This window comes from Protomyctophum bolini (genome assembly GCF_963924005.1).
Source record: "Protomyctophum bolini genome assembly, chromosome: 21".
Classification (NCBI taxonomy): Eukaryota; Metazoa; Chordata; class Actinopteri; order Myctophiformes; family Myctophidae; genus Protomyctophum; species Protomyctophum bolini.
In genome coordinates, this window is record NC_137882.1 from 30,114,494 (window position 1) to 30,139,189 (window position 24,696).

Here is a 24,696-nt window from a genome sequence, read left to right on the forward strand (position 1 = left end):
TTATATGGTTTTTATCCCACGATTTTGTAACCCATTTTTCACCCCTGTGTCAATTATCTAATGTGATCCTGGGCTTTACACACCCTCCGCCAACCTAGTCCCCATTATATGGGGGACACGGGGAGAGCAACGGACTTGAACTCCTTCATGCCTGAGTGTCCAAGTTGCTCTTTTACACCTGACAGGGGGGGGAACCAAGGCTTTTAATGGGCCCCGACGTTGAAATAAAAAAAAACGTTCGCTCTGAAAGAATATATAATTCAAAGATTTATGCCACATTTTCACGATTTCGTCCATATCTCCTATTCCTTGTCCCAGATGGCATTTTTGGTCAAAACCAGGTTTATTCCACGGCCCAGAGCCGGCGATGTGATCCTTCTGCATCATGTTAAAGCAGCACCCGTGGCAAACATGGAACGGTGTTGCATTGGCACACACCCCCAACATAAGTTCACAACATCCGGTCTAGATTTTTGGCTCTTCAAAAAAAGAGCTCAACAGGGACAAACGCTGGCATGAATTATATCATACTTTATCAATTAATGCTATAGTGGTCTAAAGGTCCCCACACACCGGGCGCGATTTTCAGATTTCTAGCTGCGTTTCTCCATCGGTTTTCCGAAAAACGCGTCCAGTGTGCAACCACCTTAATAAGAGTTAATACTTTTGTACTTTTGTTTGTTTGTTGGTTTTGTGTACGTCCACTGAAGTAAATTTAGAATTCTAGACTTTTACTTCAGAGTATGTACAGTATACGTTGCAGTTAAATTAGGTAAAAAGTAGTAGTAATGGAGGCCCGGGTTGTCAATCTCGCGGGACATTCTAACCGCTACTGCACACGTAGCATGATATACAGAGACATGCAGCCAGAGAAAGAGAGAGAGACAGAAACAGAGACACAGACAGACAGACAGACAGACAGACAGACAGACAGAGCAAGAGAGACAGAGAGAGACAGAGAGAGAGACAGAGAGAGAGAGAGAGAGAGAGAGAGAGAGAGAGAGAAAGGTGTGAAGCACACAGACACACAGCGGAATATAATAGGATAAGTTTTCTAAGAACGGCATGCCTGATTAGTTCACGCACGCACAGGGGCCTTGTCGTGGCTTTCAGAAGCCTGCACTGTACCCAGCCAAATGCACGCCACACATTGTCCTCACAATGTCTGTGTCTCACATTCTAATACAATCCTGGAGACATTTAGCCCCCCCCCCCGCAAAGATGCAAAATAATATTATACCAGTATACAGTATATCTGATTGACTTTCATACCCCTTGACACAAAGTCTTCTGAAAGATTATATTATATTCAAAGATTTCCACGAAAGCATTTTCACGACTTTTCTAAAATAGCAGACCTACAAGCTAGATCTGCTGTTTTTCAATAGCTAAAGTATAACATAATGCTTAGTTAAAACACCAAAAGGGGTTCCCGTCCAGAATGGGTTAAATGGTATAAAAAGATTGGTTCCTCCAGATCATGTACATTGAGCCTATCTGACACATTGGAAAGAAGCAACACAAAAGCACAAAAGCAGAGTAAACTAGATTGCTATCTGGCCCTAAACAGAGAATAAACAGTGGCAGAATACCTGAGCACCGTGACCGACCCAAAACAAAGACAAATCTTAACTAGGTACAGACTCAGTGAGCACAGTCTCGCGATCGAGAAAGGCCGTCATAGGCAGACCTGTATCCCGAGAGAAGACAGACACTGCACACAAAATGAAGTGGAAACCGAGCTACACTTCCTAACCATCTGTCCATTGTACCAAGACCTCAGAGACACATGTATACTTCCCACAGATTACAACCACACACGGAGATTTTGAAAACATGACCAATGACAAAAAACTCCCATATCTGCTGGGCGAAGTACAACAATGTGCAAACACAGCAGCAAGATGTGTTAGTTGCTGTGATAGGAGAAGGATATCAAAAGGAACACAACCGCCCTAAAGACTAATCATTGTGTATATTCCTGCACTATACCTACATCGACTGATCTTGGTACATAGACGTTGATCTATTGAAGATTCTGACCTTCAAAGTACATCATTTTTGTTTTGATTGTATTGCTGTATTGTTGTATTGTTCTTTCTGCTTTGGCAATGTAAACGTATGTTTTCTCATGCCAATAAAGCCCTTTGAATAGAATAGAATAGAATTGTGTGTGTGTGTGTGTGTGTGTGTGTGTGTGTGTGTGTGTGTGTGTGTGTGTGTGTGTGGACTGTGGAAGAGAGAGAGAGAGAGAGAGCACTGCGCTTTACTCCGTGCTGACAGAAAATAGTCACAGTCACAACACGTTAAAAGTACTTCGTTTGTTGTACTTACTAGAAAAGAAGGAGGAGCAGCCACGCATATCCATGATAAGTTCTGGGATAGAAAATTGCACTAAATACTGTTATTCATGACGGTAGCAGCTGCAGCCTCTGCATGCTAGCCAACTAGCAAGCTAACTGCAAGCTAACTAGATATCCAAATGCTAACCAAAACAAACTGTTGACCAGGGTTGCCACATTTCTTGAATGTGAGAAACAAGCAACCAGGTCTATAAAAATGTTAATAGGCCAGATCAAAGGCCCCACTAAAATCAGAAAATTAGTCTAGAATAACCAACTATACTAGGGCTGACTGTCAAACTGTGTTGGCCAATGTTTTAAAGCAACTTTACAGATAAACAAGTCCATATAATGATTATAATGATCAGACTTGGCAATATATTATATATAATTATACTCCAAGAGCATACAAATGGAACCAAATAGACCCTGATTTTCAGAGTTAAATTAACACTGATGATAGTGTACTCCCAGAGAATGGTATCAAATGGGGGTCTGTGGCCTAATGCATACTACAGGCTACTAGTGTGTAAACTGTGTTGTATATGCTATAGGCCCCTCTTATTTAGCTGCTACAGTATTTATTTACTCTTTGAGTGAGAAGTAAAAACAAATTATAAGCCTTGAAAAGTCATTGGTTTAAGAAAGCAGGGCTGTCTGTACTACTGTCACTTTGTACCTTTTGCATAATCATATCGGTGCAAAGTCTTTGCACAATCCTCACAGAAAAGGCGTGTTTTTATTCCATTAAAAAAAAAATCACTATCGGTTGCATAACGGTTATCGGTGATTGTTACCCCTCTATCGTATCGGTCACAAAATTCCATATCGGTCGGTCTCTACTCTAGACATTACATTTTGTTTGGCTCCATTCCACAGATAAATATTGTGGAAAATAGCCGATCTGCACGCTCACAAACAACGATTACTTGTGATGCCGTAATGGTCTTTTTTGTTTTTCATTTTCATCCTTAACCTCTGGCACTGTCGGTGGCTCTGTGTAGGCATTTAATCTCTGCATAAAGGTTGAAATGTCACACGTTCACACACAGTAGAGTACAGTAGAGTACGTGCAGAAGCACACACGATGCATGGCTAACAGTACAGTATAGACCGAGACAGAGACATCTGCACGCTCACAAACAACGATTACTTGTGATGCCGTAATGGTCTTTTTTTTCCATTTTCATCCTTAACCTCTGGCACTGTCGGTGGCTCTGTGTAGGCATTTAATCTCTGCATAAAGGTTGAAATGTCACACGTTCACACACAGTAGAGTACAGTAGAGTACAGTACAGTATAGTACGTGCAGAAGCACACACTATGCATGGCTAACAGTACAATATAGCCCACCCGTCAACTGTACTCCAGGCTAAAAATAACACCTCTTTCCTGACAGCACAATCAACAGGAGAGGCACTTCCAGAGGTGGGTGTAGTACTCTGTGTGTGTGTGTGTGTGTGTGTGTGTGTGTGTGTGTGTAGAGGCAGAGAGAAACAAACCAAGACAGCGTACACCAGTGTCCTGTCCTTTCCTGACCCCAAGCGACTCCGGAGGACCCATTTCCATGGGCCGCACGTAAAATAGCCGATCTACAAGCTCAAAACGCGTCGCAACGTGACGCCTTGTAGATCGGCTATTTGCGAGCGTAAGAAATCGGCCATTACGACGACATCAAGGCACGCCGAAATACATTTTAGTCGACTAAATCAACTGTAGATTTAGTCGACTAAAATCTTATGATTATTTAGTCGAACTAGACTAACCCTAAAACATTCCAGGTGACTAAAACTAAATGAAAACTATTCAAGAGACTATGACTATATATATATTTTTTTTTATCTAAATCTGCTGTCAAAATCAACACTGCTCGTTTCCACGACAAGAACCAATAAAGCCAACCGCCTAATTATTGCTGGAGAAATGGAGACAACTTTGGCGGTTAATGGCGGAACGACAGCGGTGGTTGTTGTTGTTCGATTGGATAAATGCTTGGATTGAACACACACACACACACACACACACACACACACACACACACACACACACACACACACACACACACACACACACACACACACACACACACACACACACACACACACACACACACACACACACACACACACACACACACACACACACACACACACACACACACACACACACACACACACACACACACACACACACACACAGTAAGCCATGGGGCAATATCTAGGGCCAGGAATAGAAAGGCTTAGCCTTATCAGTCACCTATGGCTGAATGAATGAATGAAAGAAAGAGAGAGGTATTGATCTCTCTCTCTCTCTCTCTCTCTCTCTCTCTCTCTCTCTCCAAGGTTGTGTCCAAACCCCATTATGGGGTCGTGGTCCGGTCTATGAAAAACAACAAAAATGCAACTACCAATATTTACAAGTCACTTTACAGAATACAGCAGAGAAGAACATATACGCCCAAAGTCATGGTGACACCGTCTCCAATGCTCAGATCAATCAGTCCTAGTCACTCCTCTAAGTGAAGAAACCATCTGATTGCCTTGATTAGGCTTCTTGGTTCTAATGGGTTAGCTCCTGCGAGCGCGCACACTCCTCTAAACAAACAAAACAAGCCAGTATGCTAAGCCAATGGGAGACGACTAGCCCTATACAGCCAATGGGACACTAAGCCCCACGGCCAATGGGACACTAAGCCCCCCACGGCCAATGGGTCACTAAGCCCCCACGGCCAATGGGACAGTAAGCCTGCTCTCCTCTCCCCCGCCGCACCATGACTATAGAGACTGCTACAGAAAGCCCCACTAAGGCGCAATATGCAAGAGAAATATGGAATGCAAGCCGATATATATATATAATGACTAGAGTCATTTCTTGTTTTTTTGAGTGGTGCAACCACTCCAAGGAACAGCAATGTCCGCGTTCACCTATGTGTCCATGTGACGTTAATGAGCACCAGTATATGACCGAGTACCAGTTGGGCCGCCAGAAACAGAGAGAGGGATAGTGCTGCACTGTTGCCTGCTAATGAGAGAGAGGTGGGGGGGGAGTTGCACCACTCAGTTCACACGGGTGTGATTTCTTTACTGCAAATAAAAGTTAGCCTTCATGATTTTCCAGCCTGATTCACTACACGTTTCATGGATTTTCGAAATGACCCAAAACAAATCCATGGAGCATAGTTAACACATCATGGGCGAGAAATGTTTAAAGTTTCATTATGTTATGCTTTAGCTGTTGAAAAATAGCAGATATACAAGCTCATAGCGCGGCACTTGTAGGTTTTTTGGAAAAGAAACGTGAAAATGTGGCACAAATCTTTGAATATATATATTCTTTCAGAGCGAACGTTTTCAACTCAAATATTTGCTTTTGGGGGGTCCCTGGGACAACATATTTTCAGATGGGGGTCGGCGGAAATCACATATATTTGTGGGGCTCCTTGACATCAAAATGTTTGAGAACCACTGACATAGAAACATAGGGTTTTCAGAAAACTGACATGATTTAGAAGACATTTAGTCTAGTTGCCCCATTGTGAACCCGGACATGTTGAGTACACCAAAGTTTGATGTTAGAAATGTTTAGTATGGGTCCCCAGCATGTGTCCCCAGCATGTAGAAACTGCCGGATGCTAACTTACATAATGAGCAATTTTCATAATGTGACTTTACCATTAACTACCTATAGAAGGCAAAAATGTCCAAATTTCATCATGCTTCATGTAGCATCTGATGTGTCAAACTAGGAGGTTTTCATGATGCTGAATCCATTCCAAGCATTAGTTTAGCAAAAAAAAACACTCCTTGGGCTACTTACTGACATCATCACATTTGTGATTACAGCTATGGCCGTTTTAGCCTAAGTAGTGTATTTTGTGCAAAACTAATGCTTGGAATGGATTCAGCATCATGAAAACCCGCTAGGTTGACATGTCACATGCTACATAAACCATGATTTCCTTATAGGTTGTTAATGGTATGGTCAGGTATTATGCCAATTATGAAAATTGCTCAACATATGCAAGTTAGCATCCGGCAGTTTCTACATGCTGGGGACCCATACTCAACATTTCTAACATAAAAGTACTCAACATGCCCGGGTTCACATTCTGGCTACTAGACTAATTTGTAGAATCGTCTTGAGGTCTAAATGGGTTTTAACCAGGCTGGGAACCAGGCCAAGTACAAGTTAGTAGAAACACACGCTGTAGCAGCAAGCAAGCAAACATGCAAACAGAATATTTCTGTTCCTGTCAATAGCCTGTCTGTTTGACTCTCTCTCCCTCTCTCTCTGTCAGTCAGTCATCCAATTTAATGCATTACTGAGAAGCTTCCATTGATTTCATGTGTTTGCTGGCATCAATCAATACATATTCTGAACTTCAATGAAGTTCTATCTATGTGGCATCTGTTATTCGTCTAAACCTACACTGTCTCTCTGCCAATGGGTCTCCTGACTGTTGGTCTGTCCGTCCAACTGTCTGTCTGTCTGCCCGTCGGTCTCCTGACTGTTGGTCTGTCCGTCTGTCTGCCCGCCCGCCCGTCGGTCTCCTGACTGTTGGTCTGTCCGTCCAACTGTCTGTCTGTCTGTTCTTCTATAGCGTAGGTAGGAGAATCTGAGTGTTGTTGCTGTGCTATTCGTTCATCCGCCGATACGCCTCCGTGTACTTATACGGTCTATCCCCGGTAAGTACGTACGCAAGTAAGCCTTGCCGAGCCATGAGGCCTATAGGGGGGGCGGGAGCCTATCTCCCGATTCTGTAGCGTGAGGCAGCTTGATGTACAAACTAAACCCCATGAAGTACACCGTCAATCCAACGGGGCGCAGGTGCTCAGATCGGTGAACCTATAGGATCCACCGTCAGTTTATTCGACCGGCACCCGCTGCCCCCTCTAGACCAGAACCCACACAGTGACAGGACCATTAGGGATAAGACAACTCCCCTCTCTCTGCGGTCTATTTGTGAGCAGGCTACACTAAAAACAGGCTCAAATAAAAGTGATGTCAGTGATGTTACCCATGTTTTAAAAACGGCAAGTTTGTGCCTTCTGGGAGAATTATACAAAGAGTTTCAGCTAAGATGTTGAACGAGGCTCTGAAATGTGTGGCTGTATATAGCTGGAGTGAAAGTCCAAGACAAATGTCCCTTGTGGACAATAAAGTTGACCTTGACAGGCTGCGGGCCAGGCTAATTTAGGGCAGATTCAAACACCGTGATCCCGGGTGCGCACTCGGGACCACGGGGCAGATGGTATGAATGAATGCTGCGTATACCGTTCCCGGGAGTGGATCACCAAACCTTTCCCCCGCGGGACCACATGGAGGAAGTCTCAGGACCGATTGATTGATCCGTACTCGGATATACGGATCGTTGCAACGTGAAAGCGTTGAGTACAGTCGAATGAAGTGCACTCGGATACGGATTGTTGCAACGTGAAAGCGTTGAGTACAGTCGAATGAAGTGTCCTTGGGTGCGGAAGAATCAAGGTCACTGTGAATCATGGCCAGTGTGGACCAGGCAATCATATTGGGGAAGAGTTTTAATCAAACGGATTCAGTATGAATCTGCCCTAAGTCTCTCATGTCTAGCTTGCTGTGTATATTGTGTGTTGTATAATGCGAGGCTAATGCCTATAGTGTATTCAACTGCACAGGTCTGCGTTGCAGTGTATAGCTTTGTATAACAGACTCAGTCTGTCAGCAAATGGGTTGTGTGTTGTGTACCTTAAGCTGATGTTCTGATTAAGGAGAAATCAGATTATCAGGACAACTAATCATTGGGTATTTGCTGGAGAGGGGAGAGAGAGAGAGAGAGAGAGAGAGAGATAGAGAGAGACAGTAACAGGGATGGTATGGCCTATTTTCAGCTGATGTAACTGTGTGTGTGTGTGTGTGTGTGTGTGTGTAGCGTGCGCTATATGTTATTGAGTTTGTGTGAAAATGACAGGCAGTTTATCGAGTGGAGCAAGTGAAGGACACACACACACACACACACACAATACCGGCGTTTGTCGGACAGAAGTTCAGAAATTAATCCAATGTAGATATTATATTATATTATATGGTCAAATAAAATAATATTTCCATTAGATCACCAATCAGGTGTCAGGCAACATATCCATGTTTAAAATGTTTTATTCTTGTGTAAATGAATGACCGTGTCCACAACCAAAAGGTACTAAAAGACTTTCTTTATTTCTGACTGTCCTACTTCATCCTACAAGACTGTCTTTACAACAGTCTCCAATCTCCATTGTAAAGGGATCTAGTGATCGATAAAATATAAAATAAAATACCAATTGGTACTATTAGAGGTGGGCAATAGGTGACCAATACGTTTAAAATAAGTGACCCATATACTGAATGTCAGTCTCCAGGTTTTCTTCACAATATGTATATGACACTTATTTACTATGAAACTATTGCATATTGAGAGTCCAAATATTACTAGTGTCTTACTTGCAACTTTGCAAGGACCCCTTAACCCATTTAGTTAGTTAGTTAGTTTAATTTATTGTCCACGTGTGGAAATTCGTCTTCGGTCTCAAACAGTAAAAAACAAACGGTTACAACAACGGCAACAACACTTAACACAATTATTTTCTCATGGCAAAAAAGTGCAGGACAACAGTGGCAGATACATTGGAAAACAAACAAATCTAGCGAGACATGGTATCATTTAGTGCCTTAATGGCATTTGGTATGAAATAATTTTTAAAAAGGTTACGGTTAGCTCTTGGTACTTTGTACCGTCTACCAGAGGGAAGTAGTTCAAACTCCCTGCAGAGTGGATGAGAGGGGTCGTTTGCTATCTTGATAGCTTTTTTACGAAGTACCTCCTTGTAGATACAGCCTAATTGTTGCCGTCTCTTCCCAATTATTTTTGAGGCTAGGTTTACTATTCGCTGCAGCTTGCTTCTTCCTTTAACATTTAGATTGCCAAACCACATTGCCATGTTAAAAGTCAAGATTCCCTCTATCAGGTTTTTATAGACTGTTTCCATAATATGCTTGCTCACTCTAAAGGAGTTGAGCTTGCGTAGTAGGTGGAGGCGTTGGTTACAAGTTTTAAAAATCTGGTCAGTATTTTCACTGAAATTGAGTTTGCTGTCAATATATGTGCCTAAGTATTTAAAAGTGTCTACTACCTCCACTATTTGTCCACCAATTGTAATGGACTGCACAGGTTCCTTTTCATGAATGACAAGTTATTTTGTTTTTGTTAGACCCGAGGACGATTCCACAAATGTCTTCTATGTCAGTGGTGCTCAACCTTTTTCATGTCAAGGACCCCCAGAATTATATGTATTTGGCTGCAGACCCCCCATATGTAGTAGAAAATATGTAGTTCCAGGGACCCCCGGCCCCAGAAGCAAAGATTTGAGGTAAAACGTTCGCTCAGAATGAAGAATATATATTGAAAGATTTGCGGCACATTTTTTTTACGATTTTTCAAAAATAGCAGATGTACAAGCTCGTGGCGCGGCACTCATCTGCTATTTTTCAATAGCTAAAGTATAACATAATGCTTAAAACACCAAAAGGGGTTCCCTTACAGAATGGTTTAACTCTGAGTGTATAAAATGGAACAACAACCATTTGTACACTCTCAGAGTTACTGACCCGTCATGGTCCTATGTAGGCCAACTCTTATTCTCGTATTATGGATATTATTGTCCACTCATTTTGTATGTCTGTGGCAAAAGAAAATATGTTTTTTAACAAAAATGCCCACCACAAACAAGCCTGCATGGCAATGACCCCATGGTGAGGAGTTTATATTACAATTGAAATATGTGGGCGCTCCCCAGGCACAGCCATTACAATAGTTCCACGATAGGACAATGAAGGTCAGGATACCAACTTCATCCAATCAGCAGAGAGAACTCACACAGGACACAGGGGTAAACAAGTGAAATTGGAAGTGATTACACAAAAGATTGAGCAGGAGACGAGAAAAATAAAAAGCTGAGCTGGGACACTAGAAATGGGGATAAATGGGTACTGTCTCCAGATTGGCGTAAAATTGAATTGGCAACGCACCAGAAAACGAATGTTCTGTTTAGAGCTAGAGAGACAGGGAGACTCCTGTTGCTGAACAAACAATGATCACCACCAGAATATAGTGCTTTAACTTCTTTACAAACAACTGATGTATATTTTGATAGCTTATGCCTCTCAACATGTCTCATAATTGTACACAGAACACTTCGGCCTATAGGAGTTCACAATATGCAGAGAAGCCTGAGCGAAGAGGTCATTTAGAATAGCAAGTCACTAAGATAGCCCGGAGCCCTGTAAGAAAGACACATCACAACATTTTGTTTTAACCAATTCAAGGCGGGAACCCATTTTGGTGTTTTAAGCATTACATTATACATTAAAAACTGAAAAATAGCAGATCTGCCGCTGCCATTTTTGAAAAATCGTGAGGAATGTGGTACAAATCTTTGAAAATTATATTCTTTCAGAGCGAACATTTTTTTAACTAAAATCTTTGCTTCTGGGGGAAGAGTCCAGGCTGGAACTACATATTTTCAGATGGAGGTCCACAGCCAAATACGGAAAATTCTGGGGGTCCTTGACATGAAGAAAGTTGAGCACCCACTGGCATAGAAAACATGAGGTTTTTCAGAAAACTGTTTAGAAGCCTCAGGTCTAAATTATAACACTCGGGTGGTGGCCTACGCTATACCTTCTAATGGCTAAAATGTAATCTGCTGTGTGACTATACAGCCAACAACTACTTGATTGAGAGGGCTTCGCAGAATGTGACTCTATTCAGAGTCACAGGGAAGCTTATTTTGATAAGAAGTATGGACTAAAAATATGGTTTACAAAACAAACGTTGTGAGTTTGTGTTCCCGTTCGGAGGGAAGGTCACGAGTTGTTTCTAGCAATGTGTTCTGCACTGAAAAAACAGACGCTATGTCAATCCCCCAGAAAACAATGTTTTTTTGTTTGTTTTTTTCCAAGAGTCCAGCATTATTTAATTGTCTCAAAAGTGACTTCCCTTGGCTTCCATGTTTGTAGCCATGAGTTACTTCCCGTGACACACACACACACACACACACACACACACACACACACACACACACACAGAGTTCTCTTGCTTGGTATAAGGTGCTGATTGTAAAAAGCATGCACACAACGACCCTCTCTCTCCATCTCTCATTGCATGTGGCCCACCCATCTGAGTGAGTGTGTGCGTGCATGCGTGCGTGCGTGCGTGCGCCACAAGACCACTGCAAGGCATTTGCTGCGTCTTGGAAAGTCTCGTGACCCGAGGTTAGTCTTCTCTTGAGTCTAGGGGGACGCGCTCTAGCGTGCACACGTGTGCACCGGTCCGTTCCATTTGTGTGTGTGTGTGTGTGTGTGTGTGTGTGTGTGTGTGTGTGTGTGTGTGTGTGTGAGAGAGAGCAGTGACATCTACATTACAATTACTGTAAATCACTCACAGATCTTTATGCCCTGCATTTAGTCTTCCCAGGAATGTTCATGTGCATACACACATAGAGAGAGAGGAGAGAGAGAGAGAGAGAGAGAGAGAGAGAGAGAGAGAGAGAGGCGGAGACAGACAGACAGACAGACAGACAGACAGACAGACAGACAGACAATCATGCCATTCTAATGATGCAATTTCTACTCTTGCTTCCCTCGAGCCCATATGACCTCACTGATTACACACATGTGCATAGACACACACACACACACACACACACACACACAGGGTGGAGCAGGAACAAGTGAGGGGGAAGAAAAGAGTGGCAAAAAGTGAGCGAGGATGAGAGATAGAGAGAGAGAGAGACAGAGACAGAGACAGAGACAGAGACAGAGATAGTACTGAACACAATAACCAAAACTATAACTCACAGACAGACAGACAGACAGAGAGACAGACAGACAGACAGACAGACAGGATTGGAGGAATAGAGGATAAAAGGTGGAGAGGCTGAATAATGTGCCACACAATTATGCTTTTCTGTGTGTGTGCCTGTGTGTGTGTGTGTGTGTGTGTGTGTGTGTGTGTGTGTGTGTGTGTGTGTGTGTGTGTGTGTGTGTGTGTGTGTGTGTGTGTGTGTGTGTCTGTTCGTGTGCGTGGCGGTGCGTGTGTGTGTGCGTGCGCGTGCGCGTGCGCGCGTGCATTCTGATAACTGGGAGAGACATCATGTTTTTTTTTTACAAGCATTTAAGAGCCCTCGCTGGACTCATAAAGTGAAGCATGGGAACAAGGGCTGAACACGATTCAGTGCAGATCAGGACACGATGGGTAAATGGCATCATTTAAATGCTATTGAACAAACGGATCCTTGGAAAAATAGCCCTGCAGATATTGTTGGGTGCGGTGTAAATGGTACATGGTGCATTTATATAGCGCCTTTATCCAAGGCGCGTATCGAGGGGCTGCCAATTAAACCGCCCCTTTTGAAGTAAGTTGTTTTTGGGCAGTACATTTAAATTTTTTGTTTTAATAGTTTTAATTTAGTTTTAGTCACATTTCAGTCACCTAGAATGTTTTAGTGTTAGTCTAGTTTTAGTCGACTAAATGTCGTAAGATTTTAGACGACTAAATCTACAGTTGATTTAGTCGAACACAATGTATTTTGGCAGGCCTCGATGCCGTCTTAATTAGGGTTCGGATCAGATCGTGGTGATCGGAAATCGGCTCCGATCACATGATTTTCAAAAGATCGGAATCAGTATGCCCATATGATGACCACGGATATGGTCTAAAAGTGTGAAAAACGTCTTTTTCATTTCACTGCGCCTTTAAGCTAGTTGTTTTCCTTCTGGTCCACTCCCAGTCAGAGATCATCAAACAAAGACTAGTCAATTCAATTCAATTCAATTCAATTAAAAAGGCTTTATTGGCCCTTTGAATTTAATTTAATTTAATTAAATACACTAGTCACATGCAACCCCCTATATGTACTGTATGATGGCATAGGTGTCTGTGGTACTCTCTCTGAATGAGAGAGATACTCTTAAGAGGTTTAACTTGACTTCAGTTCTATAAGCTGTATAAGCTATTTTTCCAAGGACCCGTATGTTCAATAGCATTTAACCCATTAACCCATTTTGAGTTGTGAGCTTGTAGATCTGCCCTTTTCAGCATGCAACCAAGTCTAAAATGACTTTTTAGTTTCGTTTTTATTTGTTGACTAAATCGACAGTATATTTAGTCTTAGTTTTAGTCATCATAGCTTGGTTTTCATTTAGTTTTTGTCAGTGGAAAAAGGTAGTCGACGAACATGTTTCGTCTTAGTTTTAGTCGACGAAAGCAACACGGCTTCTGTATTCATGGGCCATGTGACAATAAAACCCCAACTTGTGAAACTGTATGCTTTTATTGTGAAGGCAAAACGTTTCTAAACGTTCTCAGTCACAGCCTGCATATCTTCGCGTACTGAAAATAGCTGATTTACAAGCTTACAACGTGTCACGGACAAGGCGCATTGTGATCTTGTAGATCGCAAAAACAACAAGCTATTGGAAGCTATTTTATGTTTAATCAAACAGCAACAAGTTTACCTCCGTGTTTGCGTCGGGACATGTTCTGACTGTGTATGCTGTCTGCTGCGCTCCAGAGAAATTGCAGGGCTGAGAAAGATTCGTTAATTTGGTGTCGGATTTGGGCGTATTGGTGGGTGTTTTAGGGGTGTGTTTTAGCTGGCTTTTCGCCCTGGAAAGACTCTCACTCCTGAACGAAGTGAACTATGAGGTTCACACAGACACACGCCAGGAATTAACTCGTTCACAATAACGCAGAAATACAGTATACGTTCAGTGAAAGTTCACCCAAAACGGGTTCGTGAACGTGTTCAGGGATAACTCTGATAAGGGGTAAGGCGATGTGCATGATAGCCGGGGGCCCTATAGGGGTTTGAATCCACCATGCTGCATCCGGCTTTGTCAAGCGTACATCTACAGGAACACAAAAGGGTATACACACAGAAGAACTCTTCCTATACTTCCGGGCCCCTTCCCTACTTCCTTCCTTCACAGGTGCTACCGATGATACTAATTAAAGCTCTGTTCCATTCCGGTCAGACAGAGTCAGGGTGCTGCTTTTTGTGCATGTCGGCTCGCTGGAAACACAGTGCTACACCAGTGAGTCGGCCTTCAAAGTGTCCTTGAGTGTGGGGTTTCCGAATGGCCCGGTACCGTAATACGGGTGGATACGGAACACGTGAAGAAGTACGGATACAACAGCATCACAGCATGCAGAAATGTAAATGAGAAAAAGGAGGTTGCACATCAGCCATGTGGTTTTCAGTACATTGAAAAAAAAGGAATTTACAAAATAAAAAAAAGGTAGCACATCCAAGAAATGTATAGATGGTGGACAAAGTAGGCCTATACTGTACTTATATTTCCATTTCTTGGCACACACCAAAAAGGAACGCTTACGCATTCCGGCTATGAGCCTTCATCAGAACATGAAGTAGAAATGTGTGTGAGGTCGGAATCAATTGGCATAAGGACCAACACATTGGGAGGAAAAATAACAAATATGTCGTTGGGTGGGAAACCTCATATGTTGTTACGTTTTCAAGGATTGAAATAAAAAAAATATGCTACTTTTGATGCTTGTGTGTGACGCTGTAGTACAGTACGAACAAACTACAAAAAGTTACAATATGGAGGTTTCTGCCCGACAACAAGATATATATTTTAGCACTGCCTAACTGCCTAAAATGAACAGCAATGTCTGTCCGTATGTCTCCGTGTACAGTATATGAGTGTTCGCTTGAGCACGGAAAAACGCTGGGTAATCTAAGGTGTCACTGCCTGCACCAATCAGTGTTTTTGAGCGGTGCCGAGCGCTTCTTTAAGTGCCGGAGTGCGTCTGTCTGTATGCATGTCCCTATGTCCGAGTACGACCTATTGCCCCCGGCAACTGATGCTGATAGGGGGGTCAGCGCGCACGCGCATTGCTATGCCTACTGTACAGCACTTTGGTCATCTCTGTTGTTTTTAAATGTGCTTTATAAATAAAGTTGGATTGGATTGACTCCAAAAGGCACCACTTCACATTATTACGGTTGTGTTTTTTGAGCGGTGCCTCCGCCCCATTATGCAGCTATGTGTGTCCCTATGTATTTGGTTAAAATGGGTAGGGTTTAAAAAAAGGCAAGAGCTTGCTCTGGTGCACTGGCCTAAAAGTGGGTCCTTAAAAACTGCTAAAACTTCTGAAATGTATGTATGTAGGTATGTATGTGTGTATGTATTTTAAAAGGGGGGCTTTTTTGTAAAAATCCCTGCCCGCAATACCTTCATATATTTAAAAGATAATTCAAAAATGGGGTTACCAGTGAAGGGCAAACTGCCTATTCACTGGGGACTATGCAAGGCAGAGGCGTCCACCCCCCTGAGTCCAAGTTAGACTAGACCGCATACCTAAGTGTATGTATGTATGTATGTATGACTGTATGTATGTATGCGTGTCCCTAGGTGTCAGTCAGAACACGGAAAGACGCAACACGATAACGCTGTCATTTCTCAAACCGTTTCGGACGCGGGAAGGCTCACCGGAACCGGGCCGGCCCCCTGGGCACGGTCCTGGGGGTACTCTGGATGTTCCGGGGACCCCCACACGGTAACTCTGTCAAGTGTATTTTCCAAATATCGAAGTACAGTACAATACAGAGCACACAGTACAGTACAGTAACTATAACAATAAATTGCTTTAAATGAGCTTTTAAACACGTACCCTGTCATTCCTGTCGGTCTCCATGACCTCGTCCTGGCCCACTCCCTCTCGCAGCATGGTGCGCAGCATGGCGGGGTGGTTGCGGCTGCACGCCTGGTAGAAGGTCACGGGCCCGGTGGGGACCACGCAGTACGAGGACCGCCGCCGGGAGCCGTAGTCGTAGACGAAGTCACTGGACAAAACGTCGTCGGGCACGTCGTCTGGCGGGTAGAAGGAGTCGTCCGACATGACGCTGTGCATGTCGTAGTCGCCATCGAAGTCCACCTCCTCCAGCTCCTCGCCCTCTTCATCTTCTTCGTCGTCGTCCTCCTCGTCCTTAAAATGGGATTGTGACGTTGAAGTCATGAAACATAAAAGGAAAAAAGATAAAGATAAATGAAAATCAATGTCATGAAACCTTTAAAAAGCGGACCGGTTTTGGAGCAATTATTTTAGAGTCAGCTATTGAGCGTCGCATATCTATATCTGCGAGGGCACCGGACGGACGGAAGGACACACACACACACACACACACGGACGGAAGGACACACACAGAAGGACACACGGACGGAGTGCAAAACATACTCTCCCCCTAGGCCTTCGGCCTGGTGGAGACAATGACAAATCAATGTGTCCAGCCTTCTCACGTGGTCAACTGGTTAGCTAGACTAGAGCAGGTGGTTCTCAAAGTGGGGTCCGGGGACCCCCAGGGGTCTTTGAGGCGGTTTAACCTGCTTTCAGGTTATTATTTGAAAATGTTAGATACTTTGTAGATTTGTATTAATGTTATTATTATTATTATTTATATTATATAAAACACACTATTTTCACACACTCACTTCAGCCCTAATAGCCTATACATTTCGGACATTTGAAAATAGGCCATCTACACTACACGCTCACAGTGCCTTGAAACATGCATTGTGAGCTTGTACATCTGCCATTTTCTAAAGATGCGTATTGAAAACTTGTGAAATGGTGACATTCTGAATAATGAGCTTACTTGATTGATTGACATTGTCATTTCACAGTATTTAGAATGGGTGCATTTCAAACGAAAGCACAGGTCAACTTCATGGACACACCATGATGAAGCACTCACACTTGTTTACAACATGGTGCGGGTGCAGCATTTTCAATTCATCAGAAGTTAGAACATTTAGAGGCGTAGGCTACACATACACTTCTATAAAAACAGGAAAGTAAATAAAGGGAAAGTTTGTACAATGTAGCCTACTTTTACTACTACTTTTACTACTTTCTTCAGATGGGGGTCCTATACTACTCCTATATAGACATGGGAAAAAAAGCCCATATAATATAGACTAGCCTACCTGATGGTCCTTTTCAGAGGTCCTGGCCGGGTGGACCTGAGCGTTGCTCCCCCCACTTCTGCGCCTGTCGTCCGTGATTAGAACCATTTAACTAAAAAATAAATAAAAAATAACATCTAAACGTAATTTATCATTCTAACCTAAAGCACCCAGCCCGCCCCCGGTCCGGTCCGAACCCCCTATAGGGGGCCGGGGGTCACCGCCGTCCACCTCGGGGCCGCAGAAGATAAGAGTGGGACATCATCCTCTGGTGGTGGTCTGTAGCCTACGTCTCTCTATCTCTCTCTCTCTCTCCTTCCCAACTTTAACCAGAACCGTAGCGGCGAGAGAACTTGGAAGTGCAGCCGCCTTTTCGGCAGAGTGAAACCGGGTCCAACATCATCGAACCTACCGCCGGCACCGGCGGGGTACGAGCGAGTTGTTGTGTTGTCAGTCAGTCATTCATACAAACCCGAAACTTTTATGAACGTCGCGGTGTATACTAGCGCCTACGTTCTTCTTGTTTCCCCCGGCCGGACGAAAAGCAAAAAGGTATTCACTTCTGAAGAAAAAAGGCGATAATCCTTAAAATCCGCTCTCACAAACATTTGCGTTTTCATTTGATTGAAAAGACCAGCTAAAGGGGGGGGGGGGTGGAGCTGCTGATCTGTTCGGGTATAGGAAGTGATAACGTGCGGTGCGTAAACACACGCCACACCGTCCCAATGAGAGAGAGAGAGAGAGAGAGAGAGAGAGAGAGAGAGAGGGAGAGAGACCTAGCTGGCTGCCTAATCCGATTAGACAACTCCCCCCTCCCCTCTCTTTGATATAGATTAATTCCAGTCTCGCGTTGATCGCGAGGAGTAAATCATTTTCAGATGATGATGATGATGGTATAGGCGGCCTACTGGGTGGAGTCACTGTCAGACTTGTCAGTCCACATTCTCCACAATAGGTTACACACTTTGCATGTTAAATTAAAGGTAGTACAACAGGTGTTTTTTTGTTCATTGTTCATTAGTTTGTATATTGTTCAGGGTCACAATGGAAACAAGCCCCAATTAAGGGCTTGTACAAATTGCAAACTGTTAATAAAGTAGGCAATCAATCAATCAATCAATGTTTTGTTCAAATGTTAATATTGTGATAGTAATCATTGCTAAAGGGTGCTTGTTCAGAAGGTCTCTCTACTAAACAACTACACTCTCAGGTGGGTCACCACATTTCATCCAATCACGGATAATGGCACCTTTTTGCAAATACCTTTAAAATGTACTGTGAACTTTATAGGCATGTTCTAACAATACAATATAAACAATGAAAATGAATACTTCCTTCAAAAAGATGTTTATTAAAGCTGCACAACAATGTTCCCGTTTCTTACATAACAAACCTGAAACCTGTTTTGATGCTGAACCTCTGGTTTCTTAAAGTGCAATATAAGAACATTGAAACCATGAGCAGCTACAATAAGAGGGGTCAGGGGTCATGAGCAGCTACAATAAGAGGGGCCAGGGGAGTCGGGGAGAACAACCAGAGCACTGATAACTCCAACAGTTGGATTTCATTTCACTGGGAAAATGTATTGAAGTAAACAAATATATAAGAACATATGAACGATATAGCTAACTGTCAGTCACTGGTAATGCACTTAAAGTGCAATAAGAACCTTTCAAACCATTCACCAAAGGGTTGTTCTGGCATGAGCAGCTACAAATGAATAAGAGGGGTAGGGGAACAACATTAAAACAATGCATAGGAGGCAGGCAGTCAAAAGTCTCAAGTCCCTGTTTCACCATCTCTGGCCAACCAGAGCACTGATAACTCCAACAGTTGTATTTAATTTCACTGGGAAAAATTCTAACATGATTGAAGTAAACACATATATAAAGAACATCCCATGAACGATATACAATAGGCTATAGCTAACTGTCACTGGTAATGCGCTCCAAGAAAAAAGTGAAATGCCCAGAATCTGATATGAGATCATTTCAGAATCAATCAAGGTGCTGCTAAATAGAAAGCAAGTACATAACATTTCTCTCCGTAAACATTAACAAAGCAGACTAATAAAGTAAAATAAAGTGCTGCTGAATATAAAACAAAAATAATTTGGAGATCTAAGGGTGGCAGCAGGGGGTTAAGTGCTCTGAGTGTACAGGGTTTGATGAGGACAGATCAACAAAATGGAATTAATTATGTACTGGCCAGCCATTATGGAACGTGTCTTGAGTGTACAGGGTTTGATGAGGTCAGATCAACATAGCTCCATACATGGAGATCTAAGGGTGGCAGCGGGGTTAAGTGCCCTGAGTGTACAGCGTTTGATGAGGTCAGATCAACATATGGAATTTATTCTGTATTGGCCATGTATGGAGTGCGACACGAGACGTGACAGACTGACAGGTTTTCATAGTATACTGCGACCGTTTTATTAATGGCAGTCTATCATAGGGCCCTATTTTGTGAGCTGCCTTATACCCCGCCCGGCCTTATCCCTATAGACGGTATGCGCATGCATAAAGTGAATGGCAAAACGAGTGTCAAAGCGACAGGCAAAGTGAGTTTAACATTGTTTAACGTCATTTAATCCATTCAGATAGGACTTTTCTTTTTGAATGCATGGGCTGTCAAGGCCAGAAAGTAGTTTTTGCCACTCAGTATAGGCGTTCCTGCATAACTTCCTGGTTTGATGATGATATCACACGCCTATACCCTATATACTTATTTGCCATTACTATTTTTATAAAACGTTTAAATATTTCAAATGGCAAATCTACAAGCTCACAACGGGCCAATGACAGATCGGCCAGTTAAAAAATATATATATATATATATATGCCCATCGATGTCTTGGCTTCCAACAATCAATTCAGGATCACAGTACTGCATTCATTTTTGCAATGTTTTAAAACAGTTGACAAGTAATAGCTCTAATATAAAATGTCCAGCAGGTGGCAGCAATGCATCAATATTCAGCATGCTATGTACTGTATGTCATTGTCATTTGAACAATTTTGTTTTGGGGTTATTTTAATGTAATTATTATGTACACATGCATGTAGTCTTTAAATGGATCAGTTTGATAGATAATGTACGGTTTATTTGAGCAATAATCTATAACAGATACAGACATCCTTAATCCATTAAAGGACAATTTCACCACTTTTCAACCTATCTTCATATTATAATAAGTCCACACTAATAATCATGAAAACAGTCTGTGTCTCATAGGAGGGCTGTGGGCAGTTCAGAAACCGTCCTCCAGTTACATCATCGATGGGGAATACAAGCTAATAGAAACCGCAGGCTTTCTAGTCCTGAGAAGTTGCAATGCGAAAATGGAACCCATCGTTCTCACAATAATGAAAATCTAAACATTTTTGTAAAAATAACTTGTTTTAAAAAAAAACTGCCTAATGATTATGTCACTGGAGGACGGTTTCTAAACTGCCCACAGCCCTCCCATGAGACACAAAAATCGTGCCATTTTATCATGATTATTAGTGAGGACCTATTACCATATATGAAGATAGGTTAAGTGGTGAAGTGGTCCTTTAAGGACTAGGCCACATTCTACCTTTTACAGGCCACAGGTTTCTGCGTTACATCTTAAACACAATTATGTGTGATAATTAATAGTCACACCCTGAAGAAGGTGACTTGTTTGCCGAAACGTTGGTAACAATAAAAAAGTATTTTTGGCATTGTGACTACGAGCTGTGCGACCTCTTCTTTCTATTTTAAAGTTTGTCTCCCGTGGCCAGTACCATCCCCACTTTTGGTGTGCGCCTACCTTTTTGTTTGCTTTGACAATTCATATGTAAATTAAAAGAAAACATAAAAACAAAGTTGTATTTTCTTTTCTTCTTGTGAAACTTGCATCATATGCAAGTTTCAAGAAGAAAAGAAAATACATATATAAGAAAAGCTCATATATGCTCATATACTCATTACTCACTACAACATGTTTTTCAGAAAACATTTAGTATTTAGAAGCCTTTTTTTAAAATCGACCTCAGTCTAAATGGGTTAACTGGTTGAAATGACTGCTGAGGTGCACTTTGTGGTTTTGGATTTCCTGTATGCAACATCGGGACCTTTGACCTCTGACAGAGATGGGAAGGAAGTTGACCCCCTCCAGTATGCCCATGTTGATAATGTCTGAACGTGAGCAAAGTCATGTGTGTGTGTGTGCGTGCGCGTTGGTCGCTGTTGCAAAAGCCACATTGACTTCTCACGAATCGCGCGCACACACACACACACACACACACACACACACACACACACACACACACTTGCATTGGTGTTATTTACCTTAAAAAACACGTTTTGTCTCGAACCGACCGTTTGGTGTGGTTTGGGCTGAAGGTGTCTGCAGAAGTGCAGGGTGACACAGTTAACAAGGAAGCGTGTCCTTATCTCCAAATGCATCAAGTGTCAATCTGCTTTTTTTTTTTTGTGTTTCTGCTTTTGACATGGCATGAAGACACTGCTTCATCGCAGGAGAATGGAAGGAGCAGGTCAACAACAGCTTGTCTGATTTTACATCCCGGCCGGACCTGATTGACAGGTGTCCACTGCCCCCGACTATGAAGTTGGAAGCGTAATCAGACATGTTCATCATGTCAGACGTGTCCATCCATGCCAATCCATGCTCCAACTCTGTGATAACCCAGCTAATACACCAGATATTGTTGTGGTTGAGTCTGAGTCTGAGTCCAGAGAAGTGTCTGTATTAGAGATAGCCTGGAACTGTGACCACAGCCTAGAGGAAGCCTTCATGACCACGGTCATAAAATAACAACCACTTCTACATAACATCTCAGAGCTGGACTATATAATAGGTGCAGACTATTTGTCTTTATGGTGTTTATTGTGGTGTCTCTGCTATAATTGGCAGCCTTCATATATGGCGGAGACGCTGCATACAGAGTACTGAGTGACATGCCTGAAAACCATGCCATGATTTTGCAGATGTAACTCTAATGCACCTATAATATGTATCCTTGTATGCATGTCCTTTGTGTGGACATAAACAAATGGTTAAAATGTGTGTGTACGTAACTGTGCACGTATGGGTGATTCTTGAGAAGTCTCCAATGCGCTCGAATTGGTCGCTGTTGCAAAATCGGCAAGCCACAATGACTTCTCAAGAATCACCCATACGTGCAGTTGTGTACCCATACGCACGTACTCTGCAGAAGTGCAGGTTGACTCATGCCGTTAACAAGGAACAAGGAAGCAGTGTAAATTGTGTAATTCAGCTTTTTCACAGTGTATATATACTATGCACCCCTGAGCTGGAGGGCAGCAGAGAAAGAAGTGCCAGTCTCGAGTCAGTGCCCACCTGCACGGCTTCCATCCACAGCGGACTGGAGAACCACTTCCTCCTGAGACCAATCCAGAAGTATCAGCCATCGCAGGTACGCAGTGCACGCAGTGTTGTTTTCGTCGACTAATACTATGACAAAAAATGTTCCTCAACTACCTTTTTCCACTGGCGAAAATGGAATAAAACTAAATGAAAACTAAGCTATGCTATCAAAAACTATTTAATTTTACAATTAGTGTTGAATGTTGAAAATAGACGATCTACAAGCTCACAACGCGTCACGTTGTGTGCTTGTAGATCAGCTACTTACAGCAAGTGAAAGATTATACGACGCCATCAAGGCCCACCAAAATACATTTTGTTCGACTAAATCAGTAGATTTGGACGACTAAAACTTGAGTAAACACTAAAACATTCCAGGTGACTAAAATGTGACTAAAACTAAATGAAAACTATTCAAGAGACTATGATTAAAACTAAAATCAAAATTTTCTGCCAAAAACAACACACTTTTGGGGTTTTAAGCATTACGTTACACTTTAGCTATTGAAAAGTAGCAGATCTACAAACTCATAGCGTGGCACAGGTCTGCTATTTGTTTTTAATCGTGAAAATGTGGCACAAATATTTGAATATATATTCTTTCAGAGTGAGCGTTTTTAACTAAAATCTTTGTTTCTGGGGGGTCCCTGGAACAACATATTGTCAGATGGGGGTCGGCGGCCAATTACATATATTTGTGCGGGTCCTTGACATGAAAACATGTGAGAGCGACTGACACAGAAACATAGGGTAGTAATCCTGCATCTCTAAACTGCCTCCCCCTGGCCAGCCGGGGCGCCTGATGGAGGGGAAAGGAACTGGTTGGAATAACGTACCACAGGTCTAAATGGGTCAATGTGCTGCAGTGAGTTCCTCCAGTCAGTCTCCTCCGTGTCCTCCTCACAGAAAACTCTTCATCCTCCTCTTCATCATGAAGACTCTGCCTCTGTTGGCTGTCCTCCTGCTGATGCTGTGGACGCCGGCTGAGGGAGGGGTCGCCAACAGCTTTACCGACAACAATCAAGGCTGTCCTCAATTCGCCAACAGCTTTACCGACAACAATCAAGGCTGTCCTCAATTCTTCTTCCCCAACCCGGCGCACCAGAACCTGTCAAGTCAAACTCTATTTCCACTCCAAAGGACATTAAGGAAACAACTCCACGATTTCCAACTCATTCAACTTTTATTTTCCAACTTTTTCATGCTGTGCACAGTTGGCTTAATTAGTTGATTTGGTTGGTTTCTTATCGGTTAGGTTGAAAACCTTTGAAAAACAGAGAGACAAAGATTAACAACAATGCCAATCAACAAATGATAATTCTTTTTAAACACTTTTCCAATCAATAAGTTATTTTTAACCAGTCTTGTTTTTAAGAAATAAAGTATTTTAAACAATGAATGTATTTTAAGCAATCCAATGCCTTATTTAAAGAACTTTTAAACTAATTTAGCAAAGTAATTTTAAGAACCATTTTAATTAAACATTTCAAATTAACCATTTAAACACTTGGAATAAAGAAATTAGATAAATAGCTGATCCAAGAGCTTGTAGATCAGCTCTATTCTAAACAGGCATTTTAAACCTTCAACATATGAACCAGAACCATGAACTGTTCACATTTTTGTTGGTATTTTAAATTCTAAAAGTAAATCATTTCTAACTTTGTCTTATTTTGTAAAGCTATACTTTTGAAACACAAATGAAAGCTTCCAATCATAACATGAAATACTGCAATGTGGTCCTTCTCAATGCATTGTATTATCTGTTATAAAGCAATAAAATAATATGGAAAGACAATTTAAATTGTATATAGTTTTTTCCTGTCCTTGTTTTCACTTTTTGTGTTCGTGTTCACTCGTATGGTGCTGTACATACCAATATGTATTTAATTTGATAATTTCCCTTAATCGTTTTCATTTCCAAATATATTTATCAAGACTGAATTCAAATTGAGGAGAGATACAGTACGT

The 24,696-nt window shown here is 42.2% G+C and overlaps 1 protein-coding gene across 2 annotated transcripts in view; it reads right to left on the reverse strand.

Annotated features, from left to right (window-relative positions):
* Positions 1-17,917, reverse strand: part of LOC308335958 (ankyrin repeat domain-containing protein 33B-like) — a 34,184-nt gene extending 16,267 nt beyond the window's left edge. The window contains exons 1-2 of one of the 2 annotated variants that reach the window (XM_080793186.1): positions 17,370-17,917; positions 16,057-16,365 (exon numbers count right to left, since the gene is read on the reverse strand). In XM_080793186.1, the coding sequence (XP_080649312.1) occupies positions 16,057-16,365; positions 17,370-17,456 (396 nt within the window). In that variant the 5' untranslated portion in view covers positions 17,457-17,917. Of the gene's footprint in view, positions 1-16,056; positions 16,372-17,369 lie in introns of both variants that reach the window. The other variant, XM_080793185.1, reaches the window with a different exon arrangement.
* Between the last annotated feature and the right edge of the window lie 6,779 nt (positions 17,918-24,696).